Below are 15,250 nucleotides of genomic sequence, written 5' to 3'. Positions count from 1 at the left end.
AATGGACATACTAGCCAGAGGCAATGCAAAACAAACTACCTTCTTCAACATGAGTACTGGAACTTCTATCATATCTAAAAACATCCTTTTTCCTACAAAGGTCCAGGTACCACCCTTTAAGAGGACAAAGGAGAGAGGGCAGCTCTCCACTCTTCTCTACTTTTCCTTCCCTTGACAATAAACACAGAATGGGTGATAACTAAGTACTACTTTCTCTGTGGTCATGAACATTCGAAACTTCTATCAAAAGTTGTGGGAAGATGTAAAGCAATAGCACCTTTAAAAAATATATTATTAAAACAGACCTGGAAATGCTTTAATAGAGCACCAGATAACTCGTGCAGAGGAATTTTTAACCTTCCATATTGCAGCATCTTGTTATCTTTATGTGAATCAATCATGGTGGTGATCACCTCCAAATAAGCCTAAACATAACCACTAATATTCACAATAATGAAAATATGTTCTATATGCAATTTGAAAGTAAATTTTCAGTAGGAACGTAGAACAAAATGGCACCGCTTCTAAACTTGAAGTTAAAATTGCACTTTGCCTCATGAACAGGAATGGGGAACTATATTGGAACTACAATGGAATGTGAAATAGAATAAATTAAGTCCAGAATAGACCAACTCTATTAGCAAAAAATGGTTGTGGCAGGAAAAAAAAAATCTTTGCCTTGACAAGAACTTTATAACTTGCACTGTCAGACAGCTCCAGAGGAAATGAAATCTGATGTCTCAAAATAGAGCATGTTTGTGTATAGAACAAAAATATAGGTATAGAACACTCCTAATTTGCATCATGTAAATACATGTAGCATACTCGCAAGCATATACATTCTGTACTGTTTGAGTAGTGTTAACACATTCTGCATTATTTCCATATCAAAAACATTTTACTTTAACACATATGAGTCCACTGAAGAAGTAAAATTTACAAAACCTCATTCTTTTTGCTCCTTTAAAAAACACTTAATTAAAAGAGTTTGGTGGTATTACTCTCAACTCAGAGTATTAGCTTTGGTCTTTTCTCTTTCTTACTGAATATCAATCTTCTCTGCATAAATAACTCTCTATGCAAGTATTTTCGTACTCTAAATACTTCAGTTTAACATCCACTAATTTGTGGCATTAGAGTATAAACAGGCTACGACTTACATGTGAAAGTGCTTATCTCACCTGCAACCTTGACATGATCCAATAAATGTTGATCCAGATGCATTCTACTACTGTTTTCTTCTTCCCCAGAAGGCACTCCTGTGTTTACCACTCTCATTTTTTTTTCAGGTTGTTCACTGACCTTGAAGCCATCAGTAGCTGCTTCAGTCACTATGATTTCTGCATCAGCTACCATAGCAGATATTCTCTTGTCCTCTGGAGTTTTAAGCCTTTTAGATCGAGATCTGGTGTGCTGGAAGCTGTTATAGGAGATATTGCTGTCAGAGTAGAAAGTCTGTCTTGGATAAGATAAAACATCTACCAATATATGTCCCTTTCACCTGCTTAAAGTGGTAAAAAACTGACAATTTTTCATCTTTTTGTGTTGAGATAGTGCTACAATTTATTAAGTGATAGATTAACAATTGATTGGATTTAACCTTCTAATCTTTTATCACCATTCTATAGCAAATTTGTTAAACTCTGAAAGTAAAACAGTCTTTAAGTAACTATTTCTTAACTAGCACCCAAACAGGCTTTTTAATAAATCATTATTTTGAACCCAAAAAAGAACTACTTTTACAAGAGTAATGAAGACGAAACTCTTTCAGTAGCAGTAAAATCAGGATATTTCCAAACCCTCATGCTAATTAAACACTAATCTGAATAACCACATAAAAGCTGATCTGTTTGGAAGTTTTCAAATGAGTTTTAACACAACCAACAAGCATCTGAAAAAGGTAAAAATTATGATCACAAAATATTTTGAAAGGCTACAATATCAAGCAATATATATAATTATTCTGTGTTAAAAAAAATAAAGTTGAAATTAAAGATTCAGCGTAAGTTTTTGCACCCTCAGAAGTATAAGGGAAAGCTTAAGGCAGGAGAAATGGCAAACCCATAAGACATAGGTTCATAATTTATGCGCTCAGAATAAATACAATAGGAAATTAGTCCAGTTTCAAATTAACTATGTGACACAAGAGGAGATTTTAAAGTTATTATACAGCAGGTTTCAAAGCTCGTACTACATTAGAGGTAAAAGCACTACTATCACAGGTGAATTTTACAAAGTTTTAAGTGAGTTTTGCAAAGGTCTTAGATTGTACACATCTCCAGAAACACATTTTGCTACCCTCTAAATTTTATTCTGTGTCTACAAATGTACATCTTTCAACACACTCTTTATAAAATAGTAATTTCCAGAAAACTTGCCAAAGTATGAGACAACCATCAGTTCACATAGTAAACAACAGAAAGTATCATTACTATTTACATGCACTCATTAGATGTTATTTAGCAGCAACGTATTTCAGCCATCAATGTCAGAGTTAAGCTCTCCCTGTCACTATATTCATGAAGATTCCCATAGATGGTATTTTTATTTTCACTTTGCTGGAACTTGTATTATTCCCATAATCAAAATGATAATTTCAATTGACACATCACACTAGAAATGAAGCTGAATAAATATATTATCCTCTGCAATGTACACTGTTACCATGCCTGAACAAAAGCCAATTCAAGATTTAAACATCACTAGAATAGTGTTTATTAGCTTAGCAAAGTGCATAAATCAGCCCATGTACTCCTGTAATAAAACTTCCAATGTGATTATTAGAAAATCTTTTGCTTTACTCAGAACCAGCTACCCATAAGGGTACTACAAAATGAATTACTGCTGGTACAAGTGGGAATTTGCATTTACACTGTACAACAGATACAGGGAAACCCACTACAGGGAAAAATGGCATTCACCTAGTTAAACAACAGAATTACTCTCTCTGTGAGTCCAGGTTAGTATTATACATGTACTTATAAACTGGCTGTTCAGCTGCTTCACTGGTTGTCTTCAAGAAGTGATTCTACCTCACAAACTACCCTTACCCAGAACAAACTCGGTGTTCTATTTTCAGTAACAGTATTCCACTACAGTGCCAGTTGGTCTTTTACTTTACAAGTTGACTTTCCTATCCTTTACTCAAAAAATACATTAACTTACAAAGAAAATGAGGAAGTTTAGTTTAAGACCAAGTGTTAAAAGCAACTACACCATAAAATTATTTGAAGAAGGAAAAATATGTTAAAAAAATCAGTATTATCTCAAACTCAAAAAACTGCACTACACAAGTAAGTAGATACCAAAAGAACTGCCCACCTCTGGCTAGAAATTAAGTAGATCTTTTTTTAGATAATGAAGAAGAAAATCCATAAAGATCCTGTTAAGTAAGACAGGAAAGCACAACCGTACAAAAAATGTTTGTGCAATGCAAACAAAAACCATAATGCATCTCAAGAAAATAGCTACAGAACTGCTTTAATAGGTCAAAGCTTTTACAGTTTCAGTGACAAGCTGAGAAACTTTATCCTCTTAATTTTCTTAGTGGTGTGAGCACCACCAACTGAGACTTAGACCTTGTTATCATCTGCCACTGACCTGTGGTAGACAAAGACAGGTTTTGGCTGCAGCACTGCAAGAGCACAACAAATAGGCAGTGGCATCTCCTTAAAGTTAAATAGGAGGTGAGCGGTAAGACTGTTACTAGAGACTTCAAACAGCTGGAGGGATTCTGTCACAGCTTTTTGATAAGATTTTCCTGTTTAACCTTTACCTCAGCTCTTAGGAGTCTTCTCCCTTGTTTTTTGGTTGCAGTGATCACTAGAAACAATGGCAAGCATCCACACCTTGAAAATTTTACTGGAATAACTTTTACTAAAGAAAGATTTTAAATGCAACACTTGAATCCATTTTGTTGTTCTCCATAACCATTAACTTTAGCTACACACAACTTATAAGTTAAATTAATTTTTCACAATCACTCTAAAAAAAAAGACTGCCTTGTGTCCAAGTCCATCTTAATACAGAAAACAGAAAAAACATTTTCGTCTAATAAAAGTGAATTAAAACAAAACATGTGACATGGCTTAAGCCCAGCTGGAAGTTAAAATTCATGCAGCCATTCCTCTCCCTCCAGCCCCTCCAGTGAGAGACAGAGACACAGAGAGAGAGAGAGAGAAGACAGAGATTATGGGTTGAGATAGCAATTTACTGAAAACAGCAATGAAATAAGAAAATTAACAGAAACAGCAACAATACTAATAACAACAGTTTATATAAGCAGGTGACTACACACAAAATGCTCATTGAGTCCAATCAACCCAACCCGGAGCCATGAGGCTTTCCAAAACAAAAGGACATTATGGCCCCCCAGGCCCTGGCACACATTACACTCCCTCCCTTCTCAGAAATGAGAATCGCTTACTTCTGTGCCCCGGCAGTGACCCGTGTGTGATAGAGAACAATGTAGGCACACCCACGCAGCTCCAAGCCCCACCCCCTCACTGCTACTATGAGAAAATAAAATCTGTTGCGGCCAAAACTAAGACAGCATTAGAGGAAGTGGCCAAAAGAAAACAAAAAGGCATTGCCATCCTATTAAAGACAATTAAATAGACAGTAAAGAAACATAAATACCTCTGGGGAACGTTCTGTATTTTCCTTCTTCTCTGCAGCCAGATCTTTACTTCAGGCGTTGACTCAGGAGTTGGTTTTGTATGATCAATGGTATATAAATCCTTGCCCTGTTTCCACAGCTGGTATCTGTCTGGTTGAAACTTCCTCACAAAGACATCCATGGATATTGACACCATGTCTCTCCTACAAGTGCACTGCAAGACAAGAAAGGAATTTGTAAGTGATAAGTACTGGAATATGCCACAGTTTGCAGTTTTAAAAGTCCAGAACAGAAATTTCCACATGTAAAATCCAATTCTACTTTAATCAGTATTTTCCTCTTTCCATTGTCCTCAATTTTCAAGAGGAAAGGATTACTCAAGAGAAAACACTATCTGAACAAATGTGTCACAATAGGATTCCCAAAAGTACTTAAGGACACTCCATTGTTTCATTAACTCCTAAGGGTTAAAACCAAAAAGAAACTATAGCATTTCTTTCCACTCTATTAGCTGGTTTTGATAATTTTAAGCAAACTGCCATGCTGAATCCAGAGACTGCACACTCCAGAGACTGCAGACTCCTGAGACTGCACATCCAGAGACTGTTCAGAGGCAGTGACATCACAATTTTACTTATAAAAATAGCTCATATAGTATCCTGTTCACCCAAAGGTCTTTACAGGCATTTACAGTCCCAGCACCCAACTCTTCAAAACATAAATGCATACAAGTACCACATCAAGTTATAGTTTTGCCCATTTTTTTTCTACAAAGAGTAAAAAGGAAGCAAGAGAGGGGAGTATTATGTCTAAGGTCTGGAAGGGTGTGCTATATCCACGTAATCCGATCCACTGTACAGTGCAGACCCTAAAATCTCATGTAGTACTTTCCTCATCAACTTAAATCTAACCCCTGATTTTAATTCCCTAAAGAATTTTTGCATTGTTTTTCTTATGCATCTGAGTGGAATATTTTAGACGTATTTGAATAGAATCTTAATAGTCATGAAAATGCAAAGGAGCCTCCACTTGAAATACTGTAGATGCTGAGTCAATTTTTAGACTAAAGTCATTGTGCTCAATACTCAAAAATACTTAACAGTAGGAGACTATATTAAGTAAATCAATATGTCGACAGCAGATAAACTATCATAGTGGGTTAACCCTGGTTGACTGCCAGGTGTCCATAAACTTGTTCTCCCATTTCCCTTCCTCAGCAAGACGGGGAGAAAATAAGATGAAAAATGTCACAGGTTGAGATAAGGACAGGCAGATCACTGACGAATTACCATCTTTGACTTCTCTTGAGGAAATTCTATTAATTTAATGCCAATTAATAAGAGATTATGACTGAGAAATGTGAAAAAAACTAAAACCCTTCCCTCACACCCATTTTTTAAGGCTTTACTTCACTCCTGACTGCTGTCTGCAGGGATGTTTCTTTCACATATTCCTCACTCCTTTCTCCCACAGCTGCTGCAGAGTGATTTTTATTCATTCCAAATTCACTATCATATGAATGCCACCAGAGTCGCTGACAGGCTCAGCTTCATGCAGCAGTAGGTTCATTTTGGAGTCAGTTGCATTTGGCTCTGTCCAGTACGTGGACTCGTGATCTGTTCTGACATTAGCAACTCCTGAAGCAACCCTACACTACTAAAACCTTGCCACAAAAACCTTAGCAAATTTTTTTCAAATTGAAAGCAAATTGATTGGCTAAAACATAGTCTTACATTAAAAAACTTTGGAAGAACTTTGCTATAGCTAAATAACTCCGCTAAAGCACAGAACTGAGACAGTACTTTGTTTCAGGTAAGAAGAGATGTATCGAAAAACCTGGTAAATGCATGGCCTGGCTTCATGGTTTACTACAACTAGTTTTATTACATTTTTTTAAACAAGCTGAAACACACAAAGGACTGAATGCAACTTTCCTACTAGCTAGGTTTCTGTGAAGTGAATGCAAATTTCTTTATCTACTATTTCCATCTATCATTTCTAGTTCACCCTTCTTCCTCTTGAAATTCATAAGATACATAATGAAAAAGCATCTGAGATGTGTTAAAAATGCTTGCTTTCCTTTCAATATGTCAACATTGATATGCTGCACACTCACAACACTGCCATCTAATGGAGGATGGAATGGAAAGACGGAAAAAAAATTCAACACAGAAATTGTAATTTTATGCAGCTGCCTTTAATTATAGTTTTTATCCAAAATACGTCTGAATGCTCCCTTTTCAAACAATATGCATATACACACTTACATATACACTCTGAAAAAAACTCAAACATATTTGAAATAGTATGTTTCATTCAGAGAATCCTTGACTGATCACAAAGAACAGTAAAAAAAAAGCAATGAAGACACTTCTGTATACTGGAAACATGCACAGAAGTCCACAGTAATATTTTTAAATTTTAAAATTGGAATTTGCAACATAAACACAAGCAACAGTGGATTTTTCTCTCCCTTCAATGCACAAAATGTTTTCACATTTAAGCCCTGTTGCAACAGACCAATAAGAAATTATAGTTAAAGACAAAATTTTGCTGTTAAACACCAAGACTGCCAGTGCCTTGAGAGAAAATAATTACTTAAGTAAGCATTGATGCATTAAGGAAGAAAATACATGAAGAAATAAAATGTATTCTGTGATGGAATGATAATAAGATACTAAAAGACAAAATATATCACATCTAAATGGGACATAATTTCTGTCTTCAGTAATTTTCGATCAGTTTACACTTCATTTTAATAGAACTACTGCAAAAGAATTAACAAACCCAGGCAGGTATTAGAAATAGAGTAAAATTTTTTTTAAGTTTTAAAACTTTTAAAACACACTTTTGAATAAAAAGTAATGGAGTAACATCATGCTCAAAACTATCACTGCCTGAAAAAACAGAAGACAGGCTTCTAGGCACTGAAGGGTAGAAATACTTGGAAGTATCATATCAGACAACATGAGCAGGTATGTTCTGAAAATAATTTCTACTCCTATTTCCTTGAATGATTCAAGGAAAAAAAAAAAAAACCACCACAAACACAAAAACTGTTGCTCTGATAAATAATCTGGAGGATCTTTCATTCTTCTTGGTGGTGGTGGTGGGGTGGTGGTGATGGTTTTACTGGTTTTAATTCATTTCTCTTTTGACTGGCTTGTAGCGGTTTTAAAAATAGAGTAAAATTTTTTTTAAGTTTTAAAACTTTTAAAACACACTTTTGAATAAAAAGTAATGGAGTAACATCATGCTCAAAACTATCACTGCCTGAAAAAACAGAAGACAGGCTTCTAGGCACTGAAGGGTAGAAATACTTGGAAGTATCATATCAGACAACATGAGCAGGTATGTTCTGAAAATAATTTCTACTCCTATTTCCTTGAATGTTTCAAGGAAAAAAAAAAAAAACCACCACAAACACAAAAACTGTTGCTCTGATAAATAATCTGGAGGATCTTTCATTCTTCTTGGTGGTGGTGGTGGGGTGGTGGTGATGGTTTTAATGGTTTTAATTCATTTCTCTTTTGACTGGCTTGTAGCTGGCAGTTATGTCGCTTACTGCTCCCAACTTGAAAAAGTGACGGAAACATTCTGTCTAAAATAAAACTAAATGTCCTGCTGTTGAAGAAGGCTCTCAGGACAACACAAAACTGGCATGTTCCTGTCTACTAAAGTACTCATAGCGATTTTTTTTTTTTTTTTAAAAACTTGTGATATTTTTTAAAGTAAATGCAAAATCAAAGCAGTTGGACTACCATGTAAAAGGCAGCTGATGTTGCCATCAATAAACGTCACAGCCTTTGTACTGGAAACAATCATTTTCTATATGCAATAGAATTAGTTTGATACTTTTCAATCAAAGGCTAGGATGAGAAGCAGAATACTTAAGAAAATTCTTACTATTAAATTCTTATTATTAACATCATCGGTGATACCACTACTGTGATTATTATTTATCCTGCCATAAATATAGAGCTTGAAGGTAAGCAGTTCAACTAAAATTTATTAGTAAGGGCAAACCTTTACAGAATGAATTGGAAGAAAAAAGTTTTAGCAGCTTTAACTAATTGGCATAAATATATGTGAGATATATTTGTGATATGAGAAAATCACCTAGGAGAAACAAACACAGCCAAAAGAATTTTTTCAAACACAAGCTGTTTGTGAATGCAAAAGAGAATAAATATTTTATAGTTTAAAAAAAATAAATAATTTCTTTTTTTTTTGCATTTTGGACTCTGATTCAGGAAAATAATAAGGAATATACAACAAACTTCTAGACTTATACATATTAGACACAAACTTAAGCACATTCTAAAATACCTGAAGTACCTAAGAACAGTCATTATAAAACATTTTATTTCATTAGGAGCCAAGTGCACGACTTATGGGTCTTTCTAGCCTTTCATCATTAATATTTAATATAAACGATGAAAAGCTCTTTCATAACATGAATTACTGGATTTTTAAAACTAACATAAAAATACTCCATCTGTAGAGTATATCATATTTTGCTGCAACAGAAAGCAAATAGATGGTTTATTATTATTTGATTAGTAGTACCGGAGTAGTATTTCTTAGTGCCACAGTTTTAAGCATCGAAATGTATGTCCAGAGTCAAGTCTTTGTGATCTGCATTTTTATATTTTAGTTCAATGAAGTATACCTCTGATGTACCTTGTAAGATAAGAACGGATGTCTTTGTTCACAAAAGCACCTTCTCCACCAAAACATTAGCTGTTATACTACTTAGTGTGTTAAAATATTTAACACACAAAGCTTAAAATGTCTAAGGATTTTGAACATTTTGCACTAAGTATTGGATTTTGTTAACTAAAACGGGATTTTCATTATATCTGGAGCCTATTTTAGTTTAAAGCCTTCCAGCGTTCTAATTTGAAGAATAGTAGTACTTCATTAGGCTATCTTTTTTTCCTTCACTTACATAATCACATAATCATTTCAGAAAGAAAGCATCACCTAATTCACATTGCAACTGCACAATGTAGGTAAACTACACACCTGTGGAACATCATGTGGAGGCTACCAGTCACAGGAAACCATGGAAAGTTCTCTTCTTTGTAAAGAGAGAAAGGATTTTTACAAAACAGTTACAAAAGCAACAAATTAGCAGGATGAGGCAAGCATAAGGCTGATAACTTTCTTTACATTCTGTAAGTCTCAATCCACAAAGCATGTCCTAAAATTATTTAATCAAGCTATTTTTCAGTGATACTCCTTCCTAACTGATTATAATGACTAAAGCTTTCTTTAGAGAACAGTGGCAATGGCGTATGTATTGCAGACAAACATTTTAAATACTTTAGATTCTTCTTACCAGCTTCAACTACACACAATAGATTATTTCATGCACTATATCCCACTCTTGCAATACTTTAAATGAACCATGTCCAAACAATGTAAAAAATGCATTTTGACAGAAAACATTTTAAAGATGCCGTGACTGGAACTGCTTCCTGTGGACTACCTGTAGAAGTGCTTGATAGGTACAGTTTACTAGGAGGACAGGATTTAATAAATCTTGGTAACAGTAACTGTCCTTTGCTACAGAATCAGGCTGTAATGTATTTTCACACTAACCTTCTTGCAACTTGTAAGCGGTGTTGCAACTTTGATAGCAGTTAGCCATCTGTACGAGCATTGAGAAAGCAAGCTTTCCTTTGGTAAATCAAGGACACTACACTCCCCTGACTCATCCAGTCACACATAACAGAAACACAAATGCAAAACACCACTCTTTAAGGTCCTTTTTATATTATAGAAAAAAATTCCTACTAAATTCATTATTTGTATTCATATATGCATAAGCAAACAGTCGGAAATATTTTTTAAATGGTTTGATATTAAATACAAAATAGTGCCTTTTTTCCTTAATTCCTATTTCTAATTTATTTTACACTTACACATAATGCCACCTACACATTCCTACAAAAAAAGATTCAGTTTGTGTTATGTAGAATTTATTCTATCAGCATCAGCTGCCATTGCAAAAATGTGGTCATTTTACTCCCATTCTGTCAAAAGCTGGACAACAGTAACAGTGTGACAAGACACAACTAAAGGAACCTCATATTTTCTTAAATATTCCACCTCACAACCCTTCTTCCTCTTTATCCTTCACTGGTATCTTTAACGGCACTAATCTTACTACTTGAAAGATTAAGCCACTAGCTATCCAAGTTTTTTTCTTCAGTCCGATTTCAGTCTGTATTTCTAGCCTGACTCCTTCTCCTCCTTCGCTCACATTCACTTCTCTGTCCACCCCTGATGCCTGTACAAAAGAAAGAGCCTTTACCTCTCTGCTTTGTGTCCTTCTCTTAGCTCTCTGTTCTTTCCTTTCTTAGTACCTTTGGACTTCACTTTCTCAGATCCATAAAATGACAGCTTCTCTTCCATGTCTTGAACTGCCTACCAATTCTTGTATTTTAAAATGGAATGATTCTGAACATGTGAAATTAGAATTTATTTTGAAGAAATTAATCTCTAGCTGCAGCAGACCAGAATTAACCAATTCTTTAATAGCTCCTAAAAGTAAGAAAACAGTCTGTGCAATTACATCTGTGTATATATATTTAAACGTATATATATAATTATAAACAATAATTTGTAGTTGTGCAATACCTAAAACTGACACATCACCATGTCACTTATCTTGTTCATACAAACATTACATTCATCATCATGGACTTACTAACAGAAAGTTTACTATCATCAAACATAAAAAAGAAATTCAGAAATGACCCAAGTACAGTAATTCTGATAAACTGCATTATTCTTAGCTCACTAATTACAGCCAAGAGAGAGATGTAACATACTGTAGGGTAAGAAGACAATGTAACAGAATACCTATTCCTTCTCTACTCTCAAGAAATCAAAAGAAAATCAATAGGATATCAATTTTAAAATTGTAATCTAAACATACCACCTGGGGAAAACCTCAAATTAGAACTTGACATATTGCAGATTAAAGGGGAAGACACACACCTCGTATAAGTAAATGGGCTGAGAAATAGGACTTTTTTTTTTTTTTTTTGGATAGCTATTTATCAGTTAAAATAAACTGTTGCTCCACTGGATTATTTAAGGCCATTTTCTGGCACAATTAGTCTGTGTACCCTAATATCTCCAGTTAGTGTGACATAGCAACTCAAATTATTGTCGGGACTTTCAGAAGTCATTTTTAAATTCAGGTTTGGGTTTAACAATAATTGAAGATTAATGGCAATATAACCAGATGAGTATATGGAATTTTTTTCCCACGCAACGCAAATTTTTAGAGAGCTCCAAGTCTAGTTGCCACTATTAAAAACTATGGTTGCATTTACATATGGTAATGTTGACAGACCGATCACGCTGAAAACTGAAACACTATTATTGTATAAACCTTAGAATTGTTGGGCATTCCTCACTGTTGTCTTAAACACGACAGAAAATGGAGTAGTGACTTGTCCCTATATTAATAAAACTATAAATTATTTTTCAAGTTCAGAAAATATTTTTCTCTAAGTATTTGGAAAGTGTTCTAAAATTTCATTTCACATTTTTCTCAGGTTTCGCCTTTTAGCACCTAGTTCATTGTATTAACGGATGCTAAAGCCAGCAAATTAATATTATCAATGGTAAATCACAATACATAATGACTTCTGTCTGAGGGAAGGAAAAGAATGAAATTAAATTCCCAGCTAAGTCTCATGTGAAGCATGTAAAACTCCATCACATCCATTAAGTTTCTCTAAGGCATATGATACATTCTTGCAAAAGCTTGGCTAATTTTTTTCAGGACTTAGATGCCCAAAATTCATCACTCATGTATATCTTGTAGCTTCTGTAAATCCTGAGTCAAACAGCAGGATGAATTAACCAGTTTTCTTTATACATCAATAATCTCACTGCTTGAACTGGTAAGCATTATTCATAACTGAAAATTCACAGATGATAAGACTACAAAAATTAAGACCAGACAGATTTATTCTAGATTTTCAATCTACTGAAATTTTTTTTTGACCAAAATGACTCTTCCGTCAAGTTTAAGGCACCTCATTGGTACTTTTGCTCAGCAAAATAGAAAAATATTTAGAAAACCTATATACCTTCCAATAAATAATGAAAAAAGGTGTAGTTTTAAACAACTTCCTTCCAAGAATTTCAGAATGCTTTGCAAATATTTGTGTTTCTTCGTCATAACACAGAAGAAACCAGACTAAAGAAAGGCTTATTTACGGTCACAAGGCAAGCCACCGTCAGCACTGACACTGGAATATATTCGACCTTCAGCTTCCTGCTCCAGATGTAAATCCTGATCTCTAGACTGAAGAGAGGAAAAAGCAATCATTTTTTCTGTTCTTAAAATATTTTTTTTCAAGACTCTCCCACCATTCAAATTCTATTAAAGAGTAAGAAAAACAAGAGCAGAAAAACATTAGTAAAAAAAATTATGGGGTCCTACAATGTATTTTAAAAGGTAATAAAACATCAAAAATTTTTAATAATTTGCAGCTATTTATGTAGCTTACCCCTTAACCAAAGATGGAAAGGAAAGAAACTAGCTATGTCATGTTCTACATAACATTACATTCTATTTATATCTAAACTAAGTAAGCAAAAAAGTACTGCGATATCAAAAAAAACCCTAAACAACAAAATTTAAACGAAACAAAAACAACAACAAACCACAACAAAAAAACACACACACACAAAATAAAAAAAAAAAAACCAGAAAAACAAACCAAACCACGCTCAAAAATCCCATAGCTCCAGCCCTCAACAAAAAAGAGGCAAACCTGCCAGGAACAATGCAAAGAAAAAGAGTTTCTGTCAGTGTTAAGTACACCATGTGGCTGAGAACAGTGCTGTGTTGAGGCTGTTTTGAGACATTGGGAAGAGAGACTTTGTAACACAGGTTGTCCAGGTTTGAGAAGGTAGTAGAGGAAGAGAAAGTAGCACAAAATATCAGTAAGACAGAAACCGCAGAATCCTGTACAACTTTTTCCTCCAATAAATAAAAACTGCTTGTAAACCCCATTTTTCCAGTGAAGACACGGACACGCTCTTGCTACAAGCCATCTTGTAGGCCTATGAACTAAACTCCTCAAATGTTCCTATCAGGGTAGTGAAGTGGCAAGCTGAGCACAAAAACAGTAACAACATTTAAGAATGAAATCTACTCACAACAAAACATAATGGCTACTATCTCGGAACACTAGGTTCAACTATTAAAGCTGCTCAAATATACAAACTGCGAAAATAGGAATCAAAGAAGTGAAACCACAGCATTATGTATTTCACCTACCACACAGAGAAAAGAGTAACTAAACCAAACAAAAATTCATTGAATGAAGTATGCATTCAAAACAGAGTGAAACTACCCCTAGACATTTTTGGAAGAAATAGAGTATGTTTCTGTTGACTAAAGCTCTCGAACAAAAAACCAGACACACTGATGGGAAGCGAAGTCCCTTTTAGCAAGCCCTGGGTTATCAACAAATACATCATTGTCACTGAAGATCCTAGAGAAACATCTGCCACCAGTCATGGAAAATTGAACTCATTCCTAAAAAATATGAGTTTCCAACCAACAAATATGATAGACAAACAGAAAAGCTCAATGTAAATAGAGACTGCATTCAATTTAAACTCTAATGAAAAAAAATGACAGACCATTCAAAGCAACAGAATTTCTTTTCACTCAAGCAAAGAAAGAAACAAAGGAAAAATTGTATTAACAATGCAGGCTTTTCCCTTCCCTCCTTTTTGTCAAATAGGTTTTTTTTAAATCACTCACCCTGAGTTCCTCTCATAAAGCTTTCATGAAAATGTATTTAAATCATCCTTATTATTAACTGTCACCAAGCTACTGTAGTGCTGCATGCTACCTGGAGTCCTACAATCTTTAACATTAGATCTTTATTGCAAAAGATGTGCTTTAATTTTAAATGAGCTAAGACAAATTTGCTGCCTCAATGTAAAGTTCTGCAGGACACAGGAAACAACCTTTATCACCAGTTAGTTAGTAGGTTAAAAATGCCTTGTCTCAAACAGGATTTACATTTAGATGGACAAATTTTAGTACTTCTTAACACAAAATGCACAACTTTCTTAGTGAAGAGAGTCTCACTCATCAAAAGATTGCATTTTCATTATGTATATATTTATATATATATACTTATCTATATAAAATATACTAGAGAACAATTGCTTTGTTTCACCCTGCAGAGAATATGACTGAATCCCAAACTCCTTCACCATTCTGCCTTTGAGAAGAATGAAAATTAAGTTCTACATTCCTGTTCTTTCCTCTGGTCTCCCTTGAAGGAAAAGATAGTATTTCCCTCTTCATTGTACCTTTTAACCTAGACATTCTTACTATTGCCTCATCACTTGTGTTTTCCAAAACTAATTTTCTTTTAACGATTTTATTTAAATGGCTGGAGAAAGGGGCCAACAGGAACCTCATGCAGTAACAAAGGAGACTCCAAACACTGCACCTGGGGAGGAATAACCCATGAACCAAACACTGGCTTGGCCAGAAAGGCCCAGGAAGAACACGGGCCAGCAGTGACTGCCCCAGTGCCCCGCCAGGGTCACTGGGAGTGCTGCCAGGCGGAC

The 15,250-nt window shown here is 34.7% G+C and overlaps 1 protein-coding gene across 8 annotated transcripts in view; it reads right to left on the bottom strand.

The window, feature by feature from the left end:
* The window catches only part of KDM4C (lysine demethylase 4C), a 280,048-nt gene that overhangs the window by 159,207 nt on the left and 105,591 nt on the right, over nt 1-15,250 (bottom strand). For 7 of the 8 annotated variants that reach the window (XR_001861543.1, XM_017732833.1, XM_017732834.1 and 4 more), the window contains exons 8-9: nt 4,639-4,832; nt 1,182-1,420 (exon numbers count right to left, since the gene is read on the bottom strand). Coding sequence is in view for 7 of the 8 variants with exons in the window: in XM_017732833.1 (XP_017588322.1) it covers nt 1,182-1,420; nt 4,639-4,832 (433 nt within the window). In the remaining variant the exon portion in view is untranslated. Of the gene's footprint in view, nt 1-1,181; nt 1,421-4,638; nt 4,833-12,785; nt 12,954-15,250 lie in introns of those variants that run through there. The other variant, XM_017732838.1, reaches the window with a different exon arrangement.

The sequence above is a fragment of the Corvus brachyrhynchos genome, unplaced genomic scaffold (genome assembly GCF_000691975.1).
Source record: "Corvus brachyrhynchos isolate BGI_N302 unplaced genomic scaffold, ASM69197v1 scaffold194, whole genome shotgun sequence".
NCBI lineage: Eukaryota > Metazoa > Chordata > Aves > Passeriformes > Corvidae > Corvus > Corvus brachyrhynchos.
This window is presented reverse-complemented; position numbering and strand designations above follow the sequence as displayed.